Source organism: Enoplosus armatus, chromosome 23 (genome assembly GCF_043641665.1).
Source record: "Enoplosus armatus isolate fEnoArm2 chromosome 23, fEnoArm2.hap1, whole genome shotgun sequence".
Taxonomy (NCBI): Eukaryota; Metazoa; Chordata; class Actinopteri; order Centrarchiformes; family Enoplosidae; genus Enoplosus; species Enoplosus armatus.
Genome location: NC_092202.1, coordinates 7,028,967 through 7,056,783, shown reverse-complemented (window position 1 = coordinate 7,056,783; position 27,817 = coordinate 7,028,967). Strand labels below are relative to the sequence as shown.

General features: G+C 40.7%; 1 protein-coding gene across 1 annotated transcript; it reads left to right on the top strand.

Moving 5' to 3' along the window:
- Window positions 1-3,927: 3,927 nt before the first annotated feature.
- rell1 (RELT like 1) lies at window positions 3,928-24,603 on the top strand. The gene is made up of 8 exons (XM_070930092.1): window positions 3,928-4,015; window positions 10,979-11,200; window positions 13,085-13,156; window positions 16,862-16,916; window positions 19,863-20,108; window positions 22,196-22,328; window positions 24,373-24,416; window positions 24,496-24,603. The coding sequence occupies exons 1-7, from the start codon at window positions 3,991-3,993 to the stop codon at window positions 24,406-24,408; spliced, it is 789 nt and encodes a 262-aa protein (XP_070786193.1). The 5' UTR covers window positions 3,928-3,990; the 3' UTR covers window positions 24,409-24,416; window positions 24,496-24,603.
- Window positions 24,604-27,817: the final 3,214 nt, after the last annotated feature.

Here is a 27,817-nt window from a genome sequence, read left to right as displayed (position 1 = left end):
AGATTTCTTTTTCTTTTTAGTCTCAGTTGCAGCTGAGACAGGAGTAGAGACTGGCGTAGAGACTGGCGTAGAGACTGGGGTGGAGACTGGGGTGGAGACTGGGGTGGGTGAGGCCTCCTGGACACCGGCTTCCTCCTGAGACTCCTTGATGGCGTTGATGCTAGAGATAAAAGCAACAGACAGTAAAGAGATATCATACCTCTGTTCCGTGGCAGAGGATACCACATCTTCTTTCTCAGCTTGCAGCTCAGTTGCAGTTGGGACTGGAGTATCTGGGATCGGTGAAGCCTCCTGGACACCGGCTTCCTCCTCAGGCTCCTTGATGGCGTTGATGCTGGAGAAAAAGGCAAACACAGATGGTTATTCTACTGTACAGTCCAGTTAGTGTTGAAGCCGAGGGAGTGAACAACATAAAAGGAACACCAATATGATGTGTTCAATCAGCTAAAATACAGACAGACAGTAATTAGATGTCATACCTCTGTTCTGTGGCAGAGGATACTACATCTTCTTTCTCAGCTTGCAGCTCAGTTGCAGCTGAGACTGGAGTATCTGGGATCGGTGAAGCCTCCTGGACACCGGCTTCCTCCTCAGGCTCCTTGATGGCGCTGATGCTGGAGAAAAAGGCAAACACAGATGGTTATTCTACTGTACAGTCCAGTTAGTGTTGAAGCCGAGGGAGTGAACAACATAACACCGATATAATGTGTTCAATCAGCTAAAATAGAAACAGACAGTAAAGAGATGTCATACCTCTTTTCTGTGGCAGAAGATGGCAGGGTTGTGACTTCTGCCCCATCTTCTTTCACTGGAGCCTTTTTTTTGTTTTTCTGTTGGGTATAAAATCACAAACCTAGTTAAATACAGCTGAGACACACAAACACACAAATTACTGCACTATTTTGGTCAGTGGTTATTATGTGTAATATTAATATTCAGCTCTGATAAACATACCTTCTTACGGAGGAGCCACCTACGCCACCAGGAAGCCTTCTTAGCTTTATCCCCTGGAGCCTCAGTTGGAGCTGTGAGGACTGCGATGGCTGAGGTAGACGGAGAGTCAGGGACCACAGTTTTTTCTTTTGGGTCTTCCTCTCCATTGACACTGGAAATAAAGAGAAAATACAGATGATAATTCAACTGTGTACTCGAGTCAAAATGATTGCTAAAAGTCAATCAGAATTGGAGTGACTCTCATTATCCTGGTGGTTTCAGGAAAGACCATAATCACTGTGTTTTTACAAGTGAAATATTTAGAAAGATATTAAGACAAATATGACAAAGTGTGAGTGTGTATCTATGTTACCAAACAAATTGAATAAAACACCATACAAGATACCATAAAGAGCAGATTATATAATTATGAGACATCTTACTTCTTCTTCTGTGGGCTGGAGCTTTTCGTGTCTCCAACTTCCACATCAGTTTGACATATTTTCTGTTTAAAACATATAAAAGCATACGTGATTAAATACGACAGATTCATAACCGGCTGCTTCACACAGAAATATCAACAACAAAAACGGCAATCCCAATTTTAGTTTTAGCTTAGTTTAAACGACAGAAAATCAAGTGTATACCTTAAGTCGTCTGCGCAGGTGGCGAAACATCTTTGCAGTGATTGTAATTTGCTCAGTAAGACGGGAAATTTGCAAATTTTAAGCAAGCACTTCAGTATCTGGCTGTGATATCGAAGGTCGGTATGCAATTTGCAAATGATCAGAGTGCAAATGATGTTATGACCCTACAGACTTTAGAATGATATTTCATTGACATCATAATCTTTGTAATTCTTTGGGAACACCGGAATTTGACTAAATTAGAATTGTAATAAATTAGAATCAGAGCAGTTTGAATGGTTAATAACAATTAACAACAATGGTTAATAACAATTAACCATTCAAACTTTGTACACAGACAGATATAAATATGATATTTAGGGCAATCACTGTAAATCAAGTTCATAAATTTGCTACCAACAGCAGATTTTGGTTGTTTTTGATGTTCCAAAAGCAGTTCTTAGATAATATCCAGACAATGCAAAAAAAATAAACAATGTGATGACTTGGCTACTAGATCAGTTAAATATGTTAGATCCACTGGGAACTTGAAAGCAGAATTCAAGGTTAATTCAAGCAGTGTAATACTACATGGACATACGTGTGTGTGTGTGTGTGTGTGTGTGTGTGCTGGCGCGACTGTGATAGTTTTAAATGTAGTGTAGAACAAGAAAAAAAAAGATATGGGTAAAGTTAATTGGTGGTTGGCACATGAGATTGTTTAATCTTTTTAAGTGAAAATATGAGGTTACCCATGGAGAGACCAGAAGAGCCACTGATTTTTGCTGTTGTATTTTCAGTTCACAAGCCCAAAGTGCAAGCTCACCAATAAATCATAATATCATGTGTAGACCTACTGTAAAAGTCCCTAAAGCCATTCCCCTCCATCTTAAAATAAGGCAACATATTTCTATGAACATACACCTGGTTGACTTACCTACTTGGATATTTCACATCCCATTCAAGCCCACTGAATCCTTGTGTCTCATGGGAAAAGCATACTGTAGGCATCATCTCACCGAGTGATACACAGCTCTGAAATTACAATTATAACACACAACTATTAGCTAGATTGACACATGCTAAGCATATTGTAGTTAATATCTTATCTTATATCTAGAGAATGATTCAGAACACCTTGTTATCTTATAATATACATTCATCTAACTGTGCTAGTAGGCGACTCAGACATTTTTGTCAGGACATATACAGAAAAACATAATCTCAAACAGCAATGAAGAGATGCTTTGTACCAGATTTAGCTCTAAGCGTAGTCTCTGGGCAGGTAGACAGAACTCAACAAAATGCAATACATACAAAATGACATATACAATAAATCCCATATTCTTTTTCCATTCATATGGTCCAACCCCACACAATATAGACGCACCTTGAAACTCCAATTATAGTGCCCCAATCTATCAACATGTTCAAGCAAGCACTTGCAAACACAAACACACACATACATTCACAATAACTGCCACCTACTTCGTGAACTAGGTATAAAGCTCAGGTGACAAATTGTCTATGCAGATATATATGAAGGTATGGTTGTCTTTCCTCAAAATAGCTCTACTTACACTTATATTTTGCGTTTGAAATGATGAATCACCCTCTATATTTTTCTCATTACCTATAAAAAGTTGTTTTATAGTAATATAGTTATATCCCTGTTACCTTTTCTGTCAAATATTTGAGCATAGATGACTTAATAACAATAATCCTAATTACTGAATCCCAGTGGGGTAGGAAGTACTCAGATCTTTTACTTTAGTAAAATACAAAAGTATAAGCATGAACACATACTTAAAGTACCAAAAGTAAAAGTACTCATTATGGATAATGGTCAATTTCAGAATAATGTCTATTGTATTATAATTTGATTTGAACACCTGAAGACACACCAACGTATCATGCTAATGAACGTTAGCTCTGTGCTGCCAAAAGATTGATTGATGGGTCATATTTTGTTTTACAGGAAGAAAACATGATTGGATTCATAAGAATACAAAGAAATCGTTTTTTGTTAAACAGGTGACCAATATGACCTGAGATGTAATCTACAATGGTTAAGAGGGAATTTTTCATTTCATAATAACTCTAATGTTATAGGAGGTAAAGGTGGGGCTAATTTTCATCACTTAATACACTGCTAGCTTGTGAATTTCCCTGCGGAGATCAATAAAGCCGACGAAGACGGAAGTCGCACCAAGTGAATCATCCGGCTCCTCTTCCTGTGTACTGCTCTCTGTTGGAGGCAGTACCACTTTAAAATCAGGGCGTATCCGCTCTGTGGGAATTAGGAAATACGTTGACGTTTGTAAGAAGTCCCTCCTTTAGTTTAGTTTGACCACGGTTGGAGGTGACCAAAGCGTTCAACGGCCGCCTGTCAACAGACATCACCACCAGCTCGCTGCGGTCCTGTCCATCAATGGCTGATTCAACCGTCGCTACGCGTAAGTTTCCAAGCTGTTTTACCGTCTGTGTGGAAACGATAAGGTGTAGCAGTGCTGCTCAGTCTGAGTCGTGAACATTGTCTCATCTCCTCCTCAGAAAGGTTTACTCTCTTTTTCAAACAGTTTATTAAGTTATGGTGGCGCCAGGGTAGGGAAGCCAACCTTTATTGAAATCTACTAACGTTAGCTAAGCTAGCATACGGACACTAAAGTGAACGCAAAGTTTCAGAAAGACACTGCAGTCATACTGTGTGACAGCCAAACTAAAAGCAGCCAGTGTGGAGAAGGAAGGAAAAACACATATTGAGTAATGAATTATAATAGGATAACATGCCATTAAAGAAACTGGCAACCTGCTTTAAAATGCTGCTGTAAACTCAGCAGAAACTAAACTTTAGGGCATCATCTATGGTCTCTGATCCTGTAGTATTAAAGGATGTGAATTAGTTTTGTTATTGACCTAAAAGCTTCATCAAGTGTTGTCTCAAGTTTATACTGCACTTATGGCTTCATAAAAGCTAATTACTCCTTTTAAAGATTGTAGTCTAATGAATTATCAAAGATAAGTTTACAGCAGACTTTATTTCACCTGACACCAGAGTTTACAGTGTACTTTTTCTCCCCGAAAACTGTTGTTTCTATTTATTAAACAAGTAAAATCTAACTCGATCTGCCTGAAATCACATCCTCAAAATGTCAGTAAGTACATACATGACAGGAACCAACTTCCTAGGTGAAATAATATTGGAGTAGCACTAAAAATGTTTAGCAAACATGATCTCTGTTGTCTTTGTGTATATTTGAGTAGAGTATTTGCCTTGTTAGTAATCAGTTTTTCATTGACTTGTCAGGATGTAAGTGTTGAGGACCATTTATGTGTCAGAGCAGAGTACTGTGCGCGTCCCAGCATCAAGAAAAACTCAAGTCAGGGTTCTCTTGTAGTTCCAGCCGATGCACACACGCTTTGGTTTTCTTCATAACCTTTAAAATGTCGGGCCTGTTTCCATTTTCCATGGGGAGTCCACAGCAGTCTGTGGCTTGCAAAAGGCCAAGGCTGAATCCTCATGCTCATTCAATTAGACCAAGTCATCCAGTACCTTGGTTTGGTATTAAGAATGAACTCTGTGTGTGTGTGTGTGTGTGTGTGTGTGTGTGTGTATACACACAGTACAAGCATACTTTATTTTATGTCTCGGGTAGTTTCAGCTGTCTTCACCGCTTCATGTAATGGCTGCAGCGCTTCCAGTTGAGCTTGACTCTCATTTGCAGGCTGAGGAACTTGTTGTGGTCGAGGTCAGTGGTTCCCAATCTGGGGGTCAGGGCCCCCTCAAGAGGTCCCAAGATACATGTGAGGGGTCACAAGATTATGACAAAGAAGGGATAAGACAGGAAACAAAAAAAAACATTTCCGTTGCACAAAACTATGTTTATTTTTTCTGACTTTTGTCTAACTTTCGCTGTTTTTTTCTTGTAAGATTTTGGAATCTTTCACGTCTTCAGGCCTGGGAAAATCCTTCAAATGAAACAATATCTGACGGAAAACTCACGCTCATGTCCACACACAAGAGTAAGACCTGTGCTGAGGGGGTCACAAGCACATGCTGCATTTTCAGGGGCCACAAACCGAACCACACTGTGGACTTATAGGCAGTAACTTATAAAGCAGGTATAGACTGTTAATAGACAGAAGTTTTTATTTAGCTAATACTCACTGTGAGACTTATGCCAGACATTATTTCACAAGATGTTTGTAAATGAAGATGAGTAGTTTAATGCCATCTGTAGGAGTTTGGGGAAGCTGTGTCCACTTCCTTCGTCTTTTTATCACAGACAGTCAATTCTTCAAAGCAGATGTTTGCATAAAGTTAGTTCAACATTTTTCCAGAAACATATTTGCAGTTGAGTTAAACGGATGTGGCCCCAAACCACACAGGTATTGACGAGGATAAGACACTGGCGACAGCTCTGGAGCTCTGGAGCTGTACAATTACACGTATCAAGCTCCATCTTCTCCATCTGCTGTGTCTTCTTGGTAATTAAGGTGCTATTCTTGTCTCACACGTGGCGAGAGCTGAAACTGTTAGATGACTGATTGATTAGAATTAATAGGCAACAATGCTGATAATAGATGAATCATTCAAGCGAAAATGCCAAACATCCCCCACTTCCCACTTTTCAATTTGCTTTTCTTTGTTAAGCAATTTAAAAATGTCACTGTGGGCTTTAGGAAAATGTGATGGCAGTTTTTCACAATTTACGTTTAAAAATGTTTAATCGATTTGTTGAGAAAAAAATCAGATGAATCAATAATAAAAAGCAACTTGCAGACCACGGCCCTATTTCTGAATTGTTTGTTTGAATCCCTGCATGAAACTGAATCTCTGCTCCCATAAAGGATGCAGTAATCGCCTCATTCTCCAAGCGAAAATTTGAATTTTCCGCTCACTGATCTGTATGCAGCTTGTGAATGCAGTTTAGCAACTTTTTTTGCACAACAAGTGCACACTTGCTCATACGATACTTACCAGCAAGCACAGGAGCACTTCTCACGGTGTCAGAGCTACATCTGCAGGTGGAACAGCGACTTAGAGGTTTCAGCTCACTTAGCGACTAAATGGATGAAGGGTTGAAATGACCGGGCAGTCTTGTGTGATCTGAAATGAGACGTGGTTAGCTTAAGTCAGTAGGTCTTACATTTGTTTTCTTAGCTGCACATGATTTCCTGAATATGAGGAAATGGGTAGGCCACAGACAGATCTTTTAACCCATTAATATTCAGTGTTGTGGTCAAATGAAAACCTTTTACTGTATGTTTACTGTCACTTTCCCAACAGTTAAGAAACAAATTCTTGATTGACAGCTTTGTAGTATATTTTTACAGCTGTGCAATAATGTTTTATTGACTGATACTCATATCCTGGGGCTACCATGACAAGAAAAGAAAGATTTGAGCTGTGGAGTAACTGTTGAGTCATCTCCTGGGGTAAATAGATAGCTCACAGGAGTAGATTCTCATAGAACGAAGGCACCGTGGTGTTTTGGGTGCTGTGTGCCCAATGTTTAGTGTGAAGATGGACGTTGATGTAAAATGGGAGGGAGAGGTCAATAACTAGCCAAAGAGTGGTCAACGAGGAGACGACAAACAGTTTCCATTTCCTCTCTTTCTCCTTCCTAAGATGAGTCAATGGAGGAGAGTAATGCAGTTACATCTAGTTAAGATGATCAGATTGCTGACTGAATGTAGCTGAGAGGTCAGAGGTAAAAGCCTCACAGCCCATTTCTGACTTCCTGTTTTAAAAGATTTTGCTCCGTCGGGTATTATTTAATGCTCAGTTTGCCAATAAGTGACTGGAAATTACCTGAAAACTAAACTGAAACAGAACATATAATTTAGGTTAACCCATAAGAACCCATGGTGACACCAGTGTAACACACACTTCAAAGGCCCCAGAATCTTCCTTATACAGCTTTGTGCTTGATCTTAACTCATTAAGTCCTTAAGCGACATATACGAAACATCCTGGTGTGGTGGTCATGTCACAGTCATGTGACTGTGGCAGGTCGGGACCTTTTCAAAATGGTGGTGTCACATGTAAACGCAAGTGAAGGAAGCAACTAATTTCAAAAAGCCTGTATTTTGATACTAAAGGTAAGTTAAAACCCATTTAACGATTCTAATGCTTTAATAGTGTGTCCTGTATACAGTCAACCTGTTTTGACCATATTTCTTGAACAAATTAATATAAAACAATAAAACAAGTAAATTTACCATAAACGCCCAATGTAACGTATATGTACCATCACAGATCTTTGACATTAGGGGTAGTATAAAAAAAACACATCAGAAATGTCTTCAATGTGGTCCACTTGGTCTGTGGTGTATTCCCCATAATTTTCCTTTGAGGGGAAGTGGGTCTGGGTTCTTATGGGTTAATACGTAATGTGCTTCTCTGTGTCATGAGGTCTTCTGCTGATATTGGCCGGGAGGAACATTAACATCCTCTTTTTAGAAATGCACTTGGCATTAATCACTGATAGGTAATCTAAGCAAGAGCACAAGGAATACAAAGTTCAAGATTCAAATATCCAGCGTACACAAGCAGTGTTCAAAATGACTTTATTAATAGCAAAAGTAGTTCCCCATTAGTACATGTGATGTTCAAGAGAGAAGGGAAGAGGTGAAAGAGAATGAAAGAGAGGATAAAGGTAACAAGTGCACTAGTGTAAAGAGAAGAGGCAGAACACACTGCTAAACTGTCTCACAGTCAGTTTCTGGGGTTATTTTTTCAGGTATTTTCAATCACAAATCTGTCTCCCTCGTGTGTTTTTGTAGAGATTGATTTCACATCATTTTCGTGAAAGAGGCTGTTGCAGCAGAGACGTCGATAACCTTCAGGCAGACACAACTTTGCACGCCGTAAATCCTCATAAAACTGCAGGAAATTAAACTAGTGGAACAGTAATGCCGACTTATTCAGCCTGCACGCCTTCAATTGAAGGATCTGACACTGTAGACAGAAATACTTTTGGGGATACGTCTTACATCAGGGTGAAAGTTAGTGATGGTGTCAGTGAGTTTTGCAGGCAAACCCTCATCTTTTGGAGGTCCTGGTTAGATCTTTAGCTGATCTCTGGCCACTGTAAGACTGTAGCCAGGGGCAGATTGACCCAGTGAGGATTTGTTTGACCCCCCCCCTACTGGAACACAGTATGTTACTGACACTTTGTGAAACACATTTGCTGTTCTTCTGCAGTTCATTTTTAGTGGAGCTTTTACATGTAGGCCTGAGCTTCTCTAACCATTTAGTTAATTTAGTCTCTAACCGTAAATACTTATCTGTACTTGAGATTAGATATTGTAAATATATGCATATAATAATATATGTCGCATATACATAATATATGCAACCTTTCCCTTGAACTTGTTTATATTTATGGCATTGGATATGTTTAGATTTTGTGGATTTTAAATATCTGTTTATTGATATTATATATTTGTACTGCAACTGCTGCACAACAATTTCCCTTGGGACAAATAAAGAAGAAAATAATCGTTAGTTGCAGCCTTAGATTTGATTTTTACTTTCGGTTCTTGTTGCGGTCTGTATTCAAATTGAGGTTCAGTACCCAGCTGTATTTATATCCTCATGAAACTGTGGCACAAAGTATCTAATCAAAGCTTACCAAAGCCCAAATGTTGAATAGAAAATAGAATAAAAAATATCAGATTTACAGGGTATTATCCATGTAATTACTGTTTAAATCCACACCTGTGATGTGTGTGTGTCTCTATGAGGACTTTCATCATGGCACCAGCTGTGGTTGCAAAGAGATTTATGACTCAACTCTAAATCCTCCTCAAGGACTCTATTCAACCCATTTGCCAGTCTCTAGTCTTTTTTTCAACGCTTTTAATACAGTCGTCTAATTGGCCCACGATTACTTGTGAGTCATTTGGAGCGGCAGTGTGGTCGTCACTGTATATAAGCACATGGACACACAACAGTCGGTCACAGGATGGTCTGTGAGCAGACAATGGTCTTTATCAGTGTGTTCAGTCTGGTGCACCAGGGAACTGGGACAATGGGAGAGCACAATGCCATGGTTAGGTATGCAGATCCACGCCTATATACACACACACAAAAACACAGAGCTGTGGTATATTTCAAAACAGCATGAACATGTGATTTGATTCTATTCAAACTGTGATATCTGTATATGTGTGTGTCTCTCTCTCACTCACACACACACACACACACACACACACACACACACACTGACACACTGATGCGAACAGGAAACCAGACAAAAGCCCTCTTGTGTACTGGAATGCCTCACGTGGTGCTCCAACAGGGGCAGGAGCCAGGGGAGCTCTCGCCTATAGCTGACCACAGGTCACGGTCTACCCCTTTGACCCTTTGACCTGATCAGTCTCAAGACATTAGGTCCAAAACGTAAAATGCAAAGTCTGCAATAGGATTACAGGTTAAATGTTTTTGAACAGTATTCTGATAATTGATTCAACGTTTTATTCATGTTTTTAAGCAAATAGGCCAAACATTTGCTGGTTGCAGCTTCTCAAAAGTGAGCATTCTTCGTCATATATACGACTGTAAACTGAATGTCTTGGACAAAACGAGCAATATGAAGACGTTGCTTTGGTCTCTGGGAAGCTGTGATTTCTTTACATATCATAGACTAAATAATGAATCAGGAAAATAATGGTTAGTTTCAGCCCTAAAGCTTTGTCTTGGGTTGCTTTGAATTGAAAAACAGTATGTTGAGCTGCTTCAAGCACCATTCCCATGAGTCTTGTGGCACCCTGATGGGTCTAAAGTCCGGTGTGTAGGTGGGTGGGCAGATGGGAGTGGGAGAGGGAAGCTCAAGTTTATGGTCTTTGTGTTCTTTTTGCTGCAATCAGTAACTTTAAAAAACAAGATATGACCAACCATGCTACATGTAGACTGTGTGAAGTGTTGAAGCAGGCTCAAATGTACTGCTTCGGTACCTTTTTAAAAAGAAATTCATGACTTTAAATGTTTCACTTGCCTTCCCTTACATTCCCTTACATTTATTATGTTTGGTTTATCTTGCCTTTTCACTGCCTCTGCTTCTTAATACCAAATGAGTCCTAAAAGCTGTGTAAGGGGGGGGGGGGGGTGCTGCTTGCACCAGATCAAGCAGTTTAGAGGGCAGAGACGGCAGCAGACTCGATTGATCCAGGAAGGGAACATGAAAGCTCTGTCATGTTGCAGCTGATAGCATTTAAATCCGCTCAGCTGCTCAGCCTGGGCCTCGAGTGTACCCTCAGACTCACTGTAGATATCAGGTTGCCATCAAGGGCGTTGAAATGACAATCCGTCGTTTTGTTTTTTCTGTGTCCTGTTGCAACAATATCCAAAATAATAACGGTTTGTTTAATCTCTTGTTTCTTGCTCCCCTTCGTCCCTCTCCATCCTCCAGCGGGTCACACCACTGTTACTGGAAAAGGTGAAGGTGGAGCCGGGGGGACACATCCAGACAACATTGCTTTTATCCTGGTGCCTGTCTTCTTCCTTCTGGGCCTGTTGGGGGTGGTGATCTGCCATGTGTTGAAGAGGAAGGGCTACCGGTGCACCACCGAGGCCCAGGATGGCGAGGAGGCGGAGTGCAAGGAAGACGAAAGGGATTCAGAGCTGGGTGGAGGTGAGGAAATCTGAATAAAAGAGCTGTGGCAACTTCAAAAACTCTTAGGTGTTGAAATAAAATGTGTCATTGTCTGGCAACATTATGATTAGCTTTGTGTGTTTATTGCAGCTATATACTCATTGTTTTAAGGAATCCATCATCTATAAACAGCACACACCCAAGATTATAGTTCAACCGGCTCATATTAATCTAAGCAGATGGGGAAGAGATTACTGTAGGTGTGGAGAGATATTAATAAGAATAGACTTGGGTGATGTGAGTGGCTGCTTTCTTTCACTGTTTCTTTATGCCTTAAGCAATATTAAAACATACTAAAAACCTATGTATATCAGAGATTGTTTGAGGAATAAACCATCATTTTAGAAGTGGTTTTCAGTGTTTGCACTGATGAAAACCCCTGTGAAATCACCAACATTTAAGTCATCATGTGGCGATACTGAGAGCGCTTTTACCATTGTCTTGTTAAGTCACAGGCTTATCTCAGCCATATTCCTCTATTGCCTCTGTCTTTTTAAGGAATGGAGGCCAATAGAAACCAGGAAGACGTTTGGCATTCAAATCACTCATGTTCTGACTCAACGAGGGGTGTGTTAAGTGAGGTGAAACAAAAAAATTCTCTGCACAGGGCCAGTTTAATTTCCTTTGGTTTGTAATGATAGCTGCAGATAATGCTTAATTGCTATGAGCTTTGTGTGTGTGATGATGAGTTTTCTGGCCTCTCAGTTTATTGATGCTTTAAACTTAGAGAAAAACATAAAGTTTACTTGCTCAGCTTTCCTCGTTTCTGCCTCTGTCGTGCCACGTTTTGCGAGTACAATATGTGGCATGACCACGCAGAGAGAGGTGAGTTTGGCGCTCTTGTCTCTGTCTAACGATTCACGTGTGCAGACGTGAAACCTCTGGGTTGCCCTGGGGTATGTCAGGACGTTTTGAAAGGAATGAACTGTTTACACCGTACTGCCAAGATCCGCAAGAGTCTATGCTTTCTCTGTTATGATCTGTTATCATACGGCGGGCCTCTCGACAGTTTTCCTCCTGGCATACCACGTCTCTACTATGACCCATGTTGTAGGCATTGGAAAAGAATAGATGTAAAGCTGGTTTCACTTGTGCAGTAAATGGGAGCCTCCTGCCAGCTGCACAATAGTCGTAAGTGCATTAGGGTTTTCCCCTGCTGTCTCTGTCTTTCTCTGTGTGTCTTTCCCCAATGTGCCCAACCCTTTCTCTCTCATACGTCGAAACAAAAGAGGAGAGAAAAAAACATTGCTTGTGTGTTCTGACCTCACTCGCTCAGTCGATCCATTCTTCTCTCGTTTCGCAGTGATCAGGTTTCCTCCTCTCCTTTTCCCTCTGTCTGCTTTCGTCTCTTTTACTTTCATAAGTTGAAAGCAGCTCCCTATATATCGTGCAGGTGACTGTTTAAAATCAGCCAGAAGATTAGCCATAAATTGCTCGAAGAGTATGATGCGTATCAGAAGGTAGGAAATACTCTGGAAGCAATCAACAGGAAGCTCTAGGAAGTGCCTCACAGGGGTGTGTGCTGAGTGGAGGGGTTATCAGGCTTACCAGGGGGTCTCAAAGCTGAGCAGTATTAACAAAATGAAATGTCACAATGTCAATGCATATGGGTAAATAAAAAAAAACACAGTTTCTATAGGAACATTTCTATAATCACTATTTTTATTTTAAGAATGGATCAGATGACTGTGTAATGTGAAAGTTGTCGCTCTTAATGAAAAATCCACAGAGAATTATCACCTGACTATAGTTAGTGATTTTCTTTTAACATGTATCCTTTCCTGTACTCATCAAAGCTGCTTGAGGATATTGTAATTTTGAATTAGTAATGTAAGTATTTCTATTTGTCTTCTTACCTTTCAGATCTGAATGACACCCTCAGTGAAAACAACGACACAGTCGGACAGATTGTCCACTACATCATGAAAAATGAAGGTGCGTGAAGGCTCCCCAACTGTTTCTGCCTCTTTCATTGAAGGAACATTATTTTAACTGTTTTATAACTGAGCAGAGGCTGTGGATACATTTCAACAACATTTCTCACTTACTTCTCTTTAACACTGAGGGTTACTGAACATGTGATTCAGAGGGGGATCACCCTCAGGCGTGTCCGGCCTTTTGTAACCCTCCTTCCATGAAGTCATTACAGCTGGCACTCCATTATTGTTTTGACAGGTACACTGTAACAATGCTATCCAGGTGTGTCAGTTTCTGTGTACTGGTATAGTGGTGTGTATGTGTACTGTATGTGGGACTCCTCTCAGAATAGCTTGGCTCAGGAATGAGCTTCTTCGCGGAAGTTTAACACCAGGACACTGCAGAGGAATTTAAAGGAAAATTTGTGATGACTGAGCTTCACACAACACGGGTTGGTTACATCACTGTTTCCCAGTCAGTGAAGTCAGAATGATTTAGCTGTTATTTGACTTAGTAAGATGGATAAGATAAGATAAAGCAATTGCTTTTCTTTGTTCAGCTGAGTTTATAAGTATCAGCAGAAGAGATAAGGATCAATGCTAGTGTTGTATCAAATACAATCAATGATTAGTAAGAACACACATCCCTTTCCTGACTGTGTAGATTACAGTATTTCCTTCAGTCTTAATAAACCTCTCACAGCAGTGGATCTTATTAAAATCAGGTTAACAACTGTTAATACTATTTGTAGACGTGTAACTTTGGTTTAAAGGAAGAAAGAGTGCTTTTTAGTTTAATAGAGAAGTTTGTTGAAAGAGTTACTGAAAAAAAGGATTTCATTTTAGATATATATATATATATGACACAGAAGGCCTTCATGTCTCCATGAGAGTCCATGTTCGAGATGAAGTGTTTAACAAACTAGAGGAAAGAAGGGAAATGAAAGAGGGGAGAGAGGTGTAAGAGTCTGGATGCGTCATGGCAGGAGAGCTTGGACTGACTGTGCATGTATATATAAAGAGGAAAAAAAGGTTTTCAACAAATCATCCAACAGCACACATACCAAGGCAGAGGGGTAAGGAGAGGAGACAGGAAATGAAGGAAAAGAAAGGAGAGGCAGACAATTATACTGGAGAAGATTATACTGTAATTTTTACTGTATGCCACACCAGCTGTTTAGGATACGAGGTGTGCTGCAACACCCAGAAAATGTAGCTTTACATCTTATTTATTTTATAGAGACATAAGGCCAGAAAAGCATGATTTCTGATAATGTCACCCAAACTTTCCACCCACAGTTAAACACTCAAACATGCATATATCTTTGCACTGTGACGTACCCCTACACACTATTTAGTGTGCTTAGATTCATAAGCAGTAAATCAATGGCCTTTTTAAGTGGTTATTGATGTATTTGTCAACAAGTTTAATTCCTTTGTATATAAACAGATAATGAATAACAATATAGTAAAACATAGTTGTAATGATAGGAGAAATTATCCCGGAGACCCTGCTAAGGATAAGCAGTTACAGAAGATGGATGGAGGGATGGAGGAGAAATTATAATTGTTGACAAATACTGCACATTAATAAACACTTAAACGTCCTCATATCTGCTTATAACTTTATGATATGGTTATATACTGCTTATAGATGATAAATAAGGGGGATTAAAGTAAAGTGTTACCACTGTTAATTTATGAACTTAGGGATCAATTTACTTGAAAAATGATGCATGTTGAAGTAATATTGTTGCCCTGAAAATGTTTTTAAATACAGGAACTGCACAGATACAGCTTATCTGTGAATATTGATCCCTAAAGCGGTCTAAACCATCTGTCTTATCTTATCCAGATGTCTAACATATGACACACAAAGTCAGCATTGTCCTGTCTTGGTGTCTTGATTTTTCTGTCCACCCTCAAGAGGTGAACTTTGAGCTGACTCATCAGTGGAGTTGGAGTCTGTTAACTGTGACTCACCCTCTGACATGTTGTACTTTCAACATTCAACCTGGAAAATGTATGAAAGCTTTATTACTGGCTACTCTGGAAAAACTACTTCCAGTTTTTTTAATGGAAATAATAATCTGGAACACAGGAAATGATCTGTGCATTTCACATTTCCACCAGCAGCAGCAATTTGTGTCTAAATAAACAAACAGGAAGTGAGTAGTCACCACGAGTGGCCTTTATGGCTGAGCTAAGACTGCCATCTACAGATGATATCAAAATAAGGCGTCACAGTGCTGTCACAGGACTACTTGTTCTTTTGTAGCATCAATACACAACAAACTTCAAAATAAACTCCACCTGGAGGATAAATTACACATGTTTGAATATTATTTAGAAAAATATGTCTGAAAGATAGAACAGTAGAATATATTCAGTGTCTGTAGTTAAAATGCTGCATTCTGGGTCTTTAAAGGCTAAAGTAACCCATTACTACAGAGGAAACGCCACCTAAATTCATTATAATGAACATTGTTTCCATTTTCCTACAGTCAAGTTTTGTTGTAGCTGCATTTGTGATGTGATGTGATCTACATTTGGCCAGGTACCTGTAGGAATAAAAAAAATGGGTCCAGAAATATACAGCACATTACAAATAAGTGTTCAAGGGGGCATTTTTCCTTTTTAAAGTCCATATAAACACTTTTTTCTCTATAACAGACTAAATAAACAAAAATAGAAGAAGCCAATCTTCTTGATCAGGACTGTGCACGTGTGGTTTGATCAGATTTGATTGACGCAAGTAACAATCCCACAACCATCATGAAGATTTTGATTCACTTGTAGCTAAATCCTGATCGGTGCACAGCAGCATGTGACATCTCCTTTTTCTCACGGAGCCCCGCCCTCCTCAAAGCAGTGAGGAAAGTTCATATTTCTTATAGTTCTTATAGAACCCGTCATAGTGAAAAACTGATAAATATAAAATATGTTTTCAGCTCCTGGAGAGACTCAAAACTAAAACGTTTTTATAATTCACTCTGGCATTTATTCAGCCAATGGTAGCCCTTGTACAAATAAAATGACAAGTTCATAATACTTACGGACTAAAAATAACAGATGTTCTTGTAAACCCCCTGCTGTGCGTGCTGATACGAGGATGATACGGGGTGATAAGGAGGACAGCGGTTTGAGTCTGTGCACGTTTTAGATGTAGCCATAACATGAAACTCCTTCGTGAGTCACCTCTGTGTCTCAGTACATCTCCCTCCTTCATCCTAAAGTATGCGCAAACTCCTTTATCTGTGTCCACAGTGAGCTCATGTGGAAGTCGGTGAATGCATCACGGCCAGGCCTTAGGGAAATCTGTCTGTGGGAGCAAATTATGTAAATCTATATCTGAGCTGTTGGCTGTGTGTTTTGATGCTGCTTTGTCTTGTTGTTCAAGTGCAGTGTAAGAAAAGTGCCTGACCATTACACAGAAATTCAACTTCTCAGAGTTGCTTGGATAGGAAGTTTTTTGAGGACTTGCACATTCCCCTGAGGTTGTTGTGTACAGTAATTGTGTTCAGTGGTTGCATGTGATGTGCCATTTAATTGTGTTAAGGACTTAATCTGCTGTAGCCATCTTTCAATAAGCGCTCTGCTTTTGAAGTCACTGGAGCGTTCTCCTCGCTAATTCCCAACACTGCTTTTATCTCTCCCTCTCTCTGCTCCTTTTCTTCTATCTGTATAAGTGTGTAACTTTCTCTCTCTCTGTCTCCCTCCTCAGCAAACTCAGACGCCCTGAAAGCCATGGTTCATGGAAACAGCATTGATTCTGATGGGTAAGTGTCCTCTCATGTCGTTTTCCTGGCTGTGAAGTAAGAACTATTTCAACCAGCAGATGGCACCGTAAGCCTCCCTGAAGGCCTGCTGGTGTCACTGCTGACTGAAATGAGAGTAGCCAAAGCAGGAAGTGAACACACAAGGCAATCAGGCCACATTTGTCTTCTGATACTTTTCCAGATTGGCATGGTTTGATTGAGGGCAAGCAGCTGGGGACTGTTCCCGAAATGCCACCGTGCCCCAAATCACTGTATTGTGGGATTATATAAGCATATGGAGCGTAGTTGCTGGCATTTTTCCTTATTGGATTCTTAGCCAGAATATAGTGAGTGTGACTATGACAAAGAAACTGTAGTTATACTAGAGACTTCAGAAATATGGCAGCCTGCATTAGTGCTGAAACAATATGTTGATTTTATCACGCAAAAATCCCAAATGTGTGCCAGTTCCAGCTTCTCAAATATTAGGATTTGATGCTTTTACCTGTTTTATATCACTGTAAAATAATAATCTTTGGACTGTTGGTCAGACAAAACAAGCAATTTACATACATTACTTGGGCGCTGGGAAATTGGGATTTTTCTTTTTTCTGACATTTTATAGACCAAACCATTAATTTATTAATAGAGAAAAGAATCATCTGAATGAAAATAATTGAGTTCAACTTTCAACTTTCCACAACAGGCTTGTGATGAAGCTTTTGATATCTCCACACATTGAAGTGGTCTATTGTTAGTTGTAGCCCTTGCCTGCATGTGATCCTTTACTAGCATAAAATCTATAGGCCTTGAAATTGATTTCAGGGGGTCATTCACATTGATAAATTCACATCTCAAATCAAAGGCTGCCTGCTTGCCACTTTGAAACGGCCCTGCATCATAAGAAAAGGAGCTGGTGGTACAAGCTGAGATTAGACGTCTTCACTTTGCTTTGCGGCTGAGATAAGGGGAGAGGGAGTTGGGCAGATAGACAGATCGGAGGAGGAGATGCCCGCGACAGAAGAGGAGTGTGAGTAAATCGAGTTAGCGGAGTATGCCCCCCCCCCCCCCCCCCCCCCCTCCTCCTCATGTCATCTTTCTTGTCCCGCTACATATTGTTCTGGGAGGAGGACAGGAGAGAGATAAAGAGAGGAGAGATGTTCTCCTTTTGTTAGGAAGAAAACATGTGGATAAATGGTACAAGCGTTGCCTCTGCCAAGGATTAGGTATTGTGGTGTTCAGTCACATTGGAAAAATCAGTAGAAATCTGCAATCGCACACATTTCCCCGGCGTCACTTTCATGTGTCTCGCTTCTTCAGTTCCTCTCTCAAAATCTCTTTTCCCACATATTTCCACCTCTTGTTTTCTCTCCTGTTTCCCCTTCACTTTTTTGTCAATTGTACTCTCTTGCTGTTACTCTTCATATCTCTCTCTCTCTCTCTCTCTCTCTCTCTCCCTGCCAGGTTGGGCAGTCTGCCAGTGGATCACTTAGAGATGGTGGAATAGGGGGGAAGAGGGGTATTGGCGGGGGTAATTTATGGGACACTTAAGGGGAGGAGGGAGACAGACAGACAGGCAGAAAGAAAGACGTAGAGGGAGGAAGAAAGGAGAGAGGGATGGAGAGAGACTACAAGGAGGAGAGTGACTGTAGTGTGGCCAGGGCTTGCTATCTGCCTCTCCAGATTTGGTACTTAACTTCCCCTCGCCTCAGTGCTGCTCTCCCCATCAGTGCTCCAGCCTCCACCTCTCCACCATCCCTCAGTCCCCTTTCGTCTTTCCACAAGATGCTCTGTTCTCATCAGCTCATCTCCCCTTTGCCTTGTCTTTTTTTTTTCCCTCCTGTGGATCCAACTCATGTGTCATACCTCTGCTCATCAGGAATCCTCTCGCTGTATATGAGCATAATACATTTGCGCGTTTGTTTAAAAAAGGAAATAATTGTGCATCTTGCATGCAAATACTCACACATTTTTTTACACCGGTGTTCCCAAGTGACGTCTGCTTGTGCCTTCCCCCTCTCACTGGTTGCATATGTCAACCAGTTGTTACCAGTTCATCTAAAAACATAATTTTTTGTTTAGTTTGAATCATTTTAAAAAGGAGGTAACGGCTAAAATGTTTTATTCTGCTTTTCTATCCCGTTTATAATCCTGCAACCCCCCGATTTCACTTGCAACCTCTTGTGGGGTCCCGACCCCCAGGTTGGCCAAAAATATGACCCACATATTTTGTGTGTACTTTTGGTCTGGACAAGGCCCCGTATAGGGTGTTTCCACTGCAGGAACTTTCCCAGGGGACCAAGAACTTTAGAGAAACTCAGGAACCGAAAGAACCAGAAACCAAATTTAGTTAATTATAGATGCAGGTGGCAAAAAAAAAAAAGTCCACATACTTATGGCCATATACTGTATCTTAGCATCCCTCTCAAGTGTCCACAGATCAAAGAGACTCATAAAGTCAATATGCTGTATGTCTCTTGACACATACACACACACACACGCACAGGCAGACATATTGTATATTATATGTTTATGTCAGAAACACTGTTTATTCCACCTTTGTGTGAAGAGCTGCTCTCCAGGGTCGTAAAACAAGCGCACACGCTTCCTCTCAAAAATAAGATGTGAAAGAAGGCACACTTAAGATAAATACGGTATGAAAGTGGAGAGAAACAGGATGTGTTGTGATACCCTTCATATCAGTTTGACGTCTTTATACAGGTTTGTCGTCTCATGTAGTTGATGTTGCATGGTGCTGACCTATGAAAGATTTCTTGGTTAATTTCTCTCATTATTTTGCTTGTGCTCTGCTAGTATTAACAGGCCATAGTCATTCAGCAGCTATCTTGATTACACACTCATCATAATTAATGTGTAATTGTACTGAAGCAAGAGGGTTTAAAATCTATTTAAAATAAAACAAAGGCTCCGTCTTGATCACTAATTTCTGGTTTCTCTGTTTTTTAGTCCTCCACTCACCCCCACCTCTCCTGGCACCCCGACCCCTCCGTTGACTCCCATATCACCGGGTGCACCCCCAGGAGCCGCCAAGCACACCTGCAACCACCTGCACACCATCGGCGGCCCGGGCGGCAAGAACATCTGCACCCGTTGCAGCCAGAAGAAATGGCCGCTGATAAGGAGGCCGTCGGCCCGCAAGGCAGAGCAGCGCCGCAGCCACTACGGAGAGGTCACGGTCCTGGCTGTGGGCAGGTGGGCAGGTGTGTGTGTGAGTGTGTGTCTGAGGCAAAGAGGCGGCAACAAAAAGGAGTCCGTTTCTACCTTCAAGATTTCTTTAAATCATACGACACCAGATGCTTTTATTAGCAGAGGTAAATTAAAACAGTTTGCCCCAGAGGCATATTAGATATTAGTGCACACGCAACATCAACAATCAAACATTAACTCGATGTAATCGTCACTGAAAAATCCACACTTAATTACACAGGCCAAGATCGCCGTGCACTTTGACACCAAACTAGTGACCTGGAAAATATACGTGTGAACAGTCAGGGTGAGGCCTGGGAAAATAGATGCTGCAGGGTTCAGACTGTGTTGTGGTTTCGTGTGAAGCTTCAGTAGTTAACCTGCGTGGTGGAGCCACTGCTCCGAGGCAACGATCCCTGTTAAAAGCACACTAAACAGGAAATAAAACACAAAACTGAGACAGTTACAGAGACATTTTGGGTATATTTCTACCAGACTTTTCTCAGGATAGCGTGTGGAGCATCTTGTTGCATACAGAATTTCAACCTACCTATGTTTTGTTTTTTCTGTAACTATTTGTCCCTGCAAGGTCAAATGTATGCAGCATCTCACAACAAATCGACACAGTAAATAGAAGAAGAGGGACAAAACATTATTAATCACAAAGCAAAACAATGATTACATCTTGAAAATCTATATGTGGAAATGTGGAAACAAACAAGCGTGAGTAGAAGTCATCGACAGTGTTTTGTGGCTTCACAGTACTTTTTGTACTTTACAATAAAAGCTGTCTGTTTTTGTTCAGAAACATGAATTTTCTTGTTCTCACAAGATGTTGGGGGTCATCTTGAATCGGTTACTTTGTTCAATAAGACTTCATGTGGATGCTTCACAATAAAAGCCACCCTGTGTTTTGCCACTGGAATTCTTTTAATGTGAAGCAGCGTAAACAGGATGTTCTGTTACTTAATACAGATACGGTGTAATGAGAGCCACCAGTAAACAGTGAGGCTGTTATCAATGAGCATGGGAATGGCGGACTCTGCCAGAAACAATGAAAGCTACTATATAGAGAGATAATTATAGAATTTTAATACATTGAATATGTATTGCTAAAACCTGCAGAAAAAATGGGGTTTGATTTTATGAAAATCTTAAGGATTATAACTTTTAGAAAACATTCTTATTTGTGATGTAACGGGCAGTGACACTGGACACTCCTGTGATTTATGGGCATTTTCTTCCTACAAAAGATGGACCTCTAGACCCTTTTCTGTTGCTTTCCATTGAAAGGTTTTTAAGACAAAAACACCACATTGTGAAATAAACCCTGGCTGTCTGCCATCATTATTAAACTGTGTCCAAGATGTTGAAAGCAAAGAGAACATTTCTCCGTCCACTAGTGAACCAGGGAAGTGTGCAGCCTCGTCTCCGTCAGGCAGCGAGCGCTCTCCTCATCCTTAATGTCCTGCTGCGAGCTGATTGGGATGCAGAGAGGCTGCTTTTCATTTGCACACCCAGATGAATGGCTGCGTACGCAGAGGGTCAGCATGACCTGGATACGAATATTCATTTTCTGATTTAATTAAAGCTTTGTGTGTGTGTGTGTGTGTGTGTGTGTGTGTGTGTGTGTGTGTGTGTGTGTGTGTGTGTGTGTGTGTGTGTGTGTGTGTGTGTGTGTGTGTGTGTGTGTGTGTGTGTGTGTGTGTGTGTGTGTGTGTGTGTGTATGAGAGAGGTGTAAAGTTTGTGTGATGAGAGTCATAGTGAGGCAGAAGCAGATGCCAGCTGAGGCACAAATGAGAATAACTGATGCCTGCTGAAATCATTCATTAAAGGGGCATTTTCTGTGGTTTATTTATGTAACTTATGATATAAATATACTATTTAACAAGTGAAAAAGATGATCAGATTTTATTTTGACCTAGAAAACTTTCTTAAAAGAGTTCATGGGTAAACACGGTACTGTGTGTGTTTGATGTTTTGGCCAGCGGTCCAAACATAAGCAGGAGTTTGTTTTAATGAGCCGACTCGGCAGAGTGACTGCAAAAACATTGGAAACGTTTTGTGATGTGTGTTTTTTGTCGCGTCTCAGGTTCCGGGTGACGAAGTGTGAGAAACCAGCTAGGGAGAGGCGGACCCTGCTAATAACAGACTCCAATGGGAGCATCCCTACATCTCCTACGGAGCCGGAGCCCAAGAGCCGGACGACATCCGAGTCCCAGCAGGTCGGTATCCTGGAAACGTCTTTGTCTTTGTCTTTGTCTTTGTCTCCGTCTCCCATCGGGCTCGTCCCCGCGGACACCCTGTGTGCACATAAAGTGTTGCTTATGTAGACACAATTATTAATGTGTGTGCTTGCTTGTCTGTGCACGTTATGGCTTTGATGATTAACAGCACTCTGTTTTGATATATGTTGTAACTGGGCTGCAATGAATGACTTTTCATTATCTATTAATCTGCCGAATATTTTCTTGATTAAGCTTTCAGTTGTTTGCTGAAAAATGCCTGATAAGATATTCTAAAGCTCAAAGTGACATCTTTGTCTTAGTTTGCCCAACAAACACTACAAAACCTACAACATCCAGTTTACTATCACCTAAGAGAAAGAAAAGCAGCAAATCCTCACATTTCAGGAGAGAATATTTCTTTTCTTTTCTTGAAAAAGGACTTAAATTATTAATCGATTATCAAAATAGTAGCTTAGTAGTAGATTCGTTTTCTGTTGCTCATTTAATCAGTTGATGAATGTAAAAACTACAAAGTGGTGTCACTAAAATGTCATATACAGTGGTGACAGTGATAAAGTACATTCATACTTTACAAAGCAGAAGTCAAGTTTATTTGTATACAGTTTCCTAATATCAAATACAGAAGCAATATACTCAAGCAAGGTGCTAAAAACTCCCCAAAGAAGGTAAAATATTTAGAAAGTAGGAGAAATCTTGTGAGTCATGGATCTACAAAAACAGTTATAAAACTAAAAAGAAAGAGAAACTATTTTCAATTAAAAGAAACCAGAACCAGAGCGGCCTCCACTTGTCTCTCCTCTGTGTTTAATTCATTGTTTGAAGAGTGGAGTTTGTGTCTTCCTGTTGACGCTGCTGTCGAATGGAAAATGAGCTCGTAGTTGATTTCTTCTCAGATTCTTCTGCAGCAGCAAATTCAAAAACATTGAGCGCAGGTAAAGACTCCCGTTGCTGCTTAGAAGAAGAGTCGTTCAACCTCAGTATCAGTCCTCAGAGGTGCTTGATTGATTATCACATTTAGTGTTCATGCACACAGTTTTCTATGTAGGTGCTCACCACAGCTCTTGTAGCACTATCGAGTAGATTATGATCCGCCAGATTGTCAACATTTTGGTTTCTGACACTAATTGATGACTCTAATTTTTAGGAATGCACCAATCAGATTTGTCGGACCGGTATCGGGCTTGATATTGACCTTATTAATCAGTATTAAATACAGTTTTCTGCTACTTTCTGATCACATTTGTAAAGCTACAGCTTTTAAAAAGAATGCACTTCAATGTGAGGGCAGAGGTAGGCCTTTTATTGTGAAAAAGAAATGACATCTGCAGTTGGCTAACCTTACAAAAGATGTAATTTTTCTAAAACTATATTTACAGACGTTTTCTTAACTTTCACACGGACGAAATGTTTTTTATTGCATGTTTAACAAAACTCGATAAAGGAGAACAGCTCCAAAAACGTGGAGCGACGTTACTAACAACAAACTTTTAGCAGTAAACACCAACTGATCTGTTGGACACGTTTAATATGACGGTGTCTGTCATGATGATGCTTTGTAACGACACAATTTCATAAACATGCTGAACAACATAACCCTAAAAAGGATGTTGGTGTGTGATCGTTTCCTCTTACACATAAGAAATGAATCTATTACAGTTTGTTTTCTTCGCATCCTGAAGCAGATTCTGAAATTCAGGCTGGTGACATGAGAGTTTAGAGTCTGTTTAGATTCGCCAGCTGTGACGGAGTTAGTGTCACTTTGTTTTGGGGTGGAGAAACATCATACTCGTGTTTCATAGATGATACAAACGCAAAGAATCCATTTCCAGCTTTAGAGCACATTTAACATCCGTGTTTGTTCTATTTCACACTGTTAGCTTGCATATTGACTTTTAGCTCTCTCATATTGACTGTGCCGTCCGCCCCAGAAAATAAACAAACCCTGTAGCGTGGAAGAGCGATGGCGGAACACTTGAGTGTGTTGATTTAATGATTTTTTTTTTTTCTGTGTGAAATGCAGGAGCAGACAGACGACCTGGACAAAGAGAAACGATAGAAATCCAGGTAACGCGTCACACTTTTCATCAGCTACACGTGGATTTCACATTTCTGTGTCTTAACATTTATCGCTCCCGTTCTACAGATATCCAGAGAGAGGAGGAAACCAACATCTGGATCAGCTTTTTTAAAACCCAAACAAGAACATTGAAACATCAGCAGAGGAGGAGCGAAGCGAGAGACTCGACCTGGGAGTCGTCCCTCCACATTCCTGCTCCACAGGGAGGAAAAGTGCTGCTGATGATGAGGATGGCGAGAGTGACATTTAGAGTCACGCTAGCCAGTTATTTTACAAGCAGAAGGGAGGGTAAGGTGTGTCTATTTGTGATACACTCCTTTACATTTCCTCCTAAAGTATATTTACAATAGTGCCTTGCTCAAAGGCGTCTAAGCAGGGCAGCTGCTTAACGTCAAGGGAACCTGACCCATGGAGGTGGTCCATGATGTATGTACATTATGTTTTTGTATGTGGAGGTGAAGAAGAGTTTTTGCACGTTCATTTGATAAAGCTACAGCAGAAACAGGTACAGTCGGTGTGAGTGTGTTAAATAGTAGGTTGTCATTCCCAAACAGGAAGCAGGAACAACCTGATACAGAGTTCACAGAGCCAGGAAGTAGACCAGATGTGATAAGAGTAAAGCAGCAGTGATCGTATCCTGTACGGGCGTGATGTCAGAGTGCACCTCGTCTGCAGGATCAAGAAGCGTCACATCAGGTCAACGTGTTTGCTTTCCAAACAAGTAACCTCCTTTCTTTGTGTTGATCCTCCAGTCTGACCTGTAATGACGAAGAGAACGCAGTATTCTGGGTCAAACAACAAATTAGCTTGAATCTTCACACACGGGCTGCTGTGCTCTCCGTTAAAGTGTTATTTTACAGCAAACCTTTAAACCTGCATCCTGAGACGGGTCAGTCTGCTCCGACCCTTCAAGGTCTCCGCTGATCTTCCTTATTTCAATTTCCCTCGTGTCAGATAGGCATCACTAAATCTTTACACCTGCATTCATTTGTTTTTCTTGGTCACTCTTGTGGCTGTAAACACCACATTGACAGATTATCAGCTTCTGAAGTTGTAAAGTTGGGAACATGTTGGCGTGTAAAGTCGTGTTTCTGTCCACTCCACTCTCCCGGAGACGACACATTTAAAAAGCCTGTGCTATAAATTGTAGTTAGGGAGTTTAAAAGACATGGGAGTTCACCAGGCAGAGGATATGTAATGATAAGTTGCATTATGGGAAATGTAGGAGCCAGTGTTTGACCCAAACTAGAGACTAAAAGTCAGTACATCTCAACCTTTGCTGCTTTGATTTTGAACACTTAAAAAAAAAAAAGAAAAGGAAATCTGTCTCACGTGAGTCCTGCATCATTATGGAGTAGCCCTTTAAAGACCCTTTTAAGCTATTGTCAATTCTCCAGATATTATTCTGTATTATTAGTTATCAAAACGTCGTCATTTTAGATTTGTTTTGTTTCAACTGTTGATTTGTGAATGTCATTTCATTGTGCCTCATTCTTTTTTAAACATACTTTTTGTTATTCATATTTTGGGACATTTTGCTGTGTTTTTATTGTTGTGTAATGAAATAAATAAAGATGACTAATACATATCAAACCATAAATAATTCACTTTATTGTTGTCAATGGATCATGCATACCAGTATTTACTTGTACTTTACAGTGATGAAAGCCAGTGTCCACTGACCTGCAGCCTAACTTCTCCCTCTCCTCCCTCGTCTGAGTCATCCATCCGTCTTCATATTCTCTTCTCTCATTTCCTTCTTTCCTCTCTGCGCCCTCCTCGCTCCTCTCGCCTTTTTTGCGCCGTCATGAAAAGATGATTTGTCTTATTCATCTGGAGTAGGTAGTCCACCGACCTTGGGGCTCTCTTATCATGTTATTTCCAGATAATGGAGATGAGATGGTGATGGAGAGGTGTTTTTGAGGCCGAGGATTAACAATCCTCGACTATTTTTGTCTCCCTTTGACCTTCTGAGTCTTACCAGGTTCACTCATGCAAACACACACGGTTTCAAAAAAGGATGCACAGGTTTCTGACCTTTTTAAGGAGACCACAGAAGAGCAGAAGAAAATCTGTCAATTTACGTCATTACTTATCACTAAATTATTAACATGATGCCTAACAGCTCTGAACAGCAGCGAGGACGTGATTAAACAAGGCTCCTGAGTGACACATGGCTGCCGCTGGTGTCACTTGACAGCGCTGGAGGGAGGATTGACTTTCAAAGTGTTGACAGGGACGGGGGAACATTCACATGCAGTGGAAAAGAAACCCTGATATGATAGCACAGAAGGCGACATCACCCCACCCATGGCTGTAGGCTCAAAGCAAACCTGCCTATTATAAACACACACATACACACACACACACACTCATACAAGGATGGCTTCGGGGTGTTAAACCTGTCTGAAAGATGTGGTTGGCAGTGCAGGACATGAGAGCACGAGGATGGTGCAAATATTGACTCCAGTTGCACATACAGTATGTGTGTTTACTTTAGCTCCAACTGGGACAAAAAACAGGGTGTCGCCGGCTATGTGAAAGATTTTCTCACACTACATTACAGCGACTCCACAAGGAAATTAGGTATGCACATAAAAAAAACGCTATAGATAATAATAAAGCTCTGTTCTGTCTCTTTTGCATGACTTCATAAGCAGTAAATTTATCTTGGGCACTGAATTATTCAGGCCTCCAGGCGACAGAGTTCCCATGCCGATGCCAGGCTAAGTGCCCTACATCTTATCTTTGTCTCTGGCTATCGGCCAAGAGGATGGAGCTCTGGCTCAGGTGGAGAAAAAAAAATTTAGGGAAAACATTTGGGACCAGAGGGAGGAAGTCTAGTCAATGTTTAACACCTTTGAACTACATCTGGGCCGTAAACGCAGTGACCTCCTGAAACGGCTCGCTGCCTGCCTTTCTTGAACTCTTTAACAAATCGTGTGATTCCAGCTGACAGTGAGAAGGCAGCCATGACTGGAAAATGGCTTACACAGTATCTTAACCACAGTTAAAGCGGCACTGTGTAACTTCTGAAAGTTGAAACAGGACATCCATTCTTTCACAAATGAAAAAATGAACTTGTTAGCAGCAAAACTCAGCCACGCTCAATTCAATACGCTCAGTGGTTTTGCTGCTACAGCCTCGCTTGGTCTGGTGTGACCAGCAGCTGCCCACTAACAAACATTATTGAGTTGACTGAATCGCCTGTTCTAGTGCTACTGTCTATCTATGCTATCTTAGCATTCAGTTTCCAGGAATTTATCCCAACATTTCCAGGGATGTTGGGTGAATTCCAAAACAAGGACTTTTCAGACATTTAAAGGTGACAGATACCAGTTAATGTCGACACTGATTAATGGGTTTTCGGGACAGCGAGAGGTAAAAT